The 5,016-nt window shown below is 49.2% G+C and overlaps 1 protein-coding gene across 1 annotated transcript; it reads left to right on the top strand.

Moving 5' to 3' along the window:
- The first annotated feature begins 1,865 nt into the window (after nt 1-1,865).
- NPBWR2 (neuropeptides B and W receptor 2) lies at nt 1,866-2,930 on the top strand. Its single transcript, XM_037403028.1, has one exon. The coding sequence runs from the start codon at nt 1,909-1,911 to the stop codon at nt 2,905-2,907; it is 999 nt and encodes a 332-aa protein (XP_037258925.1). The 5' UTR covers nt 1,866-1,908; the 3' UTR covers nt 2,908-2,930.
- Nucleotides 2,931-5,016: the final 2,086 nt, after the last annotated feature.

Here is a 5,016-nt window from a genome sequence, read left to right as displayed (position 1 = left end):
GAAAAATGAAGAGACCCTTGATTTCCCTTTTCCTCTTTTTATAGGAACATGAAGGTAAAGCGATCTGACATTGCTGCCAGGTTTGCTCTGTAACCTGGGGTGCCTCTCTGTCAGGCTTCACAGGACTCCTGCATCTTGTGATGCACATCTGAAGGATGTAGCTGCATTTCCAAAGCTGGACCAGAGACTCAGCTGGGGCAAACCAGCTGAGCTCCCCCAGAACAGCTGAAACCAGCCCAGATCTGGCAAGGTAAGTCTGTTTATTTGTTCGTTTGGAGCACTGTAATGTTTTGTTCCCTCCTCCCACTCCCCCCTCCCCCCCATTTGCGCATCTTCCTTTGTTAAAGCCAGCCAGTGTTCTCTATTGAAGCAGTTTAACCCCCCCGTTCCCACTGTTTCACGCATCCCTCATGCAGCCAGGCACAGCTTGCCAGCCCTGGGTGCTGCCTGTGCCCCTCCACGTCTCCCTCATTCCTGAGCAGAGCAGCCCTGGAGCACCAGCTGCTCGCCAGCACCTACCTTCTTTACTATTTCTATAGCCCTGCGGAAAGAAAACTTTGTCCCCCCCTTCCCTGGTGTGAACAAGTGCTAATTGCTCAGCCACGCGAGGCGCACACAGAGCCACCATGTTGATATGTTTGCAGAGCTGGGTAACGTCAGCATCCCAGAGACCCTCCTCCAACTCGGATTAGAGAGAAGAGGCTCAGCAGTGCGGAGCAGCAGGTGCTGGCGGAGGCAGCGGAGCCGCTCACCAGGTAAGGGATGCTGCAGCCCTCCAGCCAGCCCAGTGCCGGCGGTCCCGCTCGCTCTGCAGCTGCGTGACAGCAAAGCGCAAGCCAAGCGAGCTTCTCTGTGCCGAGCTTGGGGAACCAGGTGCCCAATCTTTGATCTTCACAGGGGGTGGTGGGCTGGTCGCTGCCCCGCAGAGGAATTCCTGCAAGTACGGATCAGGTGATAGTGAAGTGATGGATGTGGCGACTGCTACAGATGTAAACAGATGGGCTAACTCTGGCGTTGACTCTGAAGTGGATTTGTTTTCAGGGTACTCCTCCCCCCTGTCTCCCTGAATAACCCTGAACTTTTGAGATTTGCAGGTTTGGCCATCCCTGCCAAGTTCTGTGTGCTGACACCGTCGTTTGCAAGGGGGATGGTTTTCGTATTGAATAAGTTGATAACCTACCCTTGCTTAAAGGGTGACTTTAATTGGGGGTTAAGCCCCTCTAACCCTTAGCTTTGGAAATACTCCTTGAACTCTATTTCCCCCCCTCCCCTCCTTCTTTTGCTAGGGAACCCTGGGAGTGGGGAATAGCCCTGTCGGAAACTTCTTCATTGTTTGTGAAATCTCACTCAATGAAAAGAGCCTGAACTCTGACACAAAGGCAGGCACTAATTAAACACTGCAACGCTTCTGCTCGAGCCCGGGAAAGCCAGCGCTGTGCGAGTGAGGCAGCAGCCATCCCTCAAGTCCTCTGAGGGCTGCGAACAGCCACCCAGGCACAAAGCATCCTCTGCCCAACCTGTTCCCACCAGCCCCAGGACTCCTGCTGCGGACAGTCAAACTGAAGCCACTTGTCTTCCCCAGCAGAGAAAAGCCAAGGCTCACCGGGATGCTTCCAGAAAGGAGAGCCTCTTGATTTACATAGGGAGTTATAATTCTCTTGTTTGCTTTGTTCATGGAACTTTATCTGTCTTTCAGTCCCCCCCATCCCCGATCACTTCAGAATGTAACTTCTCCAGTGGTGGGGGACAGGGGAGGTAGGTTAGATTGTTCCTGCTGCCTCACAGCTCCCTCTTTGGAAATAACCCACTGCTAAATGAGATAGCAGCTGCTTCTCAGGAGAAAAGGCTCTTCCTTCTGGGCTAGCAAGGCTTTCAATGACATCTCAGGGTAGTCTGTGACCAGCAGGCATGGGAAACAGCTCTCTTTGGGATGATCCGAACAGCACCTGCAGCAACGCAGGCAACAGCTGCTACCTGGGCAGCAGCCTGAGGTTCAACTTAACCTTCCAAGAGCAGGCAGCCGATTTCTACGTTGTCCTCCCCGTGATTTACTCCGTGATCTGTGCTGTTGGGCTCACAGGCAACACTGCTGTCATCTATGTGATCCTCAAGGCCCCCAAGATGAAGACTGTAACAAATATGTTCATTCTAAACCTTGCTATAGCTGATGACTTGTTCACACTTGTCTTGCCCATTAATATTGCTGAACACCTCCTCCACTACTGGCCCTTTGGAGAAGTCCTCTGCAAGGTCATCTTGTCCATAGACCACTACAACATCTTCTCCAGCATTTATTTCCTAACAGTGATGAGCATAGACAGGTATCTGGTAGTACTGGCTACGGTCAGGTCCAAGAGGATGCCACATCGTACCTACCGAGCAGCCAGGATCGTCAGTTTGTGCATCTGGATCCTAGTCACCATCATAGTCCTCCCTTTCATCATCTTTGCCAATGTCTACATAGATGATCTGGAGATCAAGAGTTGTGGTCTCAATTTCCCCAAGCCTGAAAGGTTTTGGTTCAAAGCCAGCAGGATCTATACCCTCATCCTTGGCTTTGCCATTCCAGTATCCACCATCTGTATCCTCTACACCATGATGCTCTACAAGCTGAGGAGCATGCACTTGAATTCTAATGCTAAAGCCCTGGACAAAGCCAAGAAGAAAGTCACTATTATGGTCTTCATAGTCCTAGCTGTGTGTCTTTTCTGTTGGACCCCCTTCCACTTGGCCACCATCGTGGCTTTGACCACTGACTTGCCCCAGACCTCCATGGTCATTGGTATATCCTACTTCATCACCAGCCTAAGCTATGCCAATTCATGCCTGAATCCTTTCTTGTATGCCTTCCTGGATGACAGCTTTCGGAAAAGTTTCCGGAAGATGCTGGAATGCAGAACTTCTTGAACAGTGGGTTGAGGGTCACAGATCCCTTCCCTCCCATGGCTTTGCAGGGGCAACTTTGCAGACTGAAGGGGTGGCTAATGAATGCACAATGTTCTTTCTTTCATTTACATTTAATATATGTGTCTGTATATTGTTATCATTCACATGGTTTGTCCTGCTTACTTGCAACTCCTGTGTTTTCCCCGCTGTGCACCTCCCAACTTCTCAAAGTTGCATTTCTATATTGTGATTACACATGTTGAAGCGTTAAGGACAGAAAACTTCCTTTTCAGAGGTGTACTTCTACTGCACAGTGGTCCTTTATTGCCATCTGCTGTACAGCACAGACAAGCTGCAGACCAGTTTTCAGATTAATGTAATGCTCAGTTCTTAATAGCTGTGTTACGTGGAGGATTGTTAATGCTCAGTTCTTAATAGCTGTGTTATGTGGAGGATTGTTTCACGGAGCAGATCTAACGAGCACTTTCAATGAAATGCCAATAAAATGGACAGAGGATGCAAGATGAGCATTTGGAAGATAAAATGAACCATTTTCATGTCCATGTATGTGCATATGTGTTATGGCTTTGGTTTTGATTTTGAAGGATGCCTATTTTCCACCTCCACCCCAAACTCCTGAACAGTTGACACAAGTTAAATTTAAACCAAAAGCAACATGTGAGTCTCAGAAACGGTGTGAAACAACACACCATACAAATATTAAGGCAACTGTGGGAATTTGTGTTAGAAATTATTTTTAACCAATTGTTCCTGTTTTGTGTCAAATATATATTTATTTAAGAGTGATTAATGAAATAAACCTCATGGGGAAAAGAGAAAAAGACTGGTCCTTCTTTCACCAGAAAAGACTTATGCTACTCGCCCCATCTCTTTGCTATATATGTTACATTTTACCTATTGTAAAATAAAATATTGTAGATTTGTAACAAATTTAAGGTGTTTTGTAAGCTACAGCGGCCACTGCAGATAAAGTTCCTTCTTTAACAGGTAAACAGTAAAAGCACTTCAACAGAACCAGAACTTGTGAGGAAGAATATGGAGATCAGAAACACCACACTGCAAGCTTTGAGAACTACCAAAACCACGTTGAAAGCTCATCCCTCTCCCAGCAAGGGCCCCGCTCCCTCACTGATAGGCAGTGGGATGAGCACACCACATCCCCCAGCCTTCACAGCCACGGAGAAGTCTCACCTCCACCACCCACCTGCAGAGGTGAGCAGGGCTGGCGTGGCCGTGTTTGGTATTTACTAGCAACCCACTGCAGCCTGCATGCGTGCCACAGCTCGGTTATCCCGGCTCTAGATCGGCTGCCAAAGCACCTTGTTCCATGTGGGTAGACATTTTTGGTCAAAGCAATGCCAAAGGCTAACTCCCCTCCACCTCCACAAAACCCAAGTGCTCCCGGCCCTTGCCCTGGAGGGGGATGCCCAGCCCAGCACAGCAGCAGCCTGCCCTGTAGGGCTGCAGTAGGTGGGAGGTTGTGGAAAGCTTGTTCCCACACCCCTGTAGGGTGCACGTATTACTGGTTTAAGGAAGGCTGTCTCAGCTAAAATTTTTCTCTCCAGCTTTTCCCAGAGCCACAGGCACCAAGCTGAGCTCTTACCTGTCCACACTCCACCAGGGAAGCACAGAGCAGGTAAAACAAAAGAAAATGAGGCTAGCAACAGGACTAGACGCCAGCTACACCGCACATGCCAAAGCCCCCCCCAGGAGACAAGCTACTTACAGTGGTCTTCCAAGGTCGACCCAGAAACCGGGGCTGAGGACAAGGCTGCACCATGCCACAAGGTCCATCCAGGAGGCAGGCCTGGAGCCAGGTCTCTCTCCAACAGAGCAGGGCTGGAAGCTGCAGGGCTCAGGGTGTGGGGGGAGACCCCAGGTGAGGCCACTTGGGGCAATTCAGTCCTCTCAGTGCCCTTGGAGCCCTGCCAGCAAAATGAACAACCTTCAATACATCACGATGACAATTTCATTTTTCCCTTTTAGAAAACTGAGAGGGATTTGTGAATACAAGATCACTTGTGTTGCCTTCTCCCTATCAAAGTTGTTAACTTCGGAAGAACAGTGAAGGAGAACATGTTCTTCCAGATGAAACTCCTCCAGGAATTT

Source organism: Falco rusticolus, chromosome 10 (assembly GCF_015220075.1).
Source record: "Falco rusticolus isolate bFalRus1 chromosome 10, bFalRus1.pri, whole genome shotgun sequence".
NCBI classification, from domain to species: Eukaryota; Metazoa; Chordata; class Aves; order Falconiformes; family Falconidae; genus Falco; species Falco rusticolus.
This window is presented reverse-complemented; position numbering and strand designations above follow the sequence as displayed.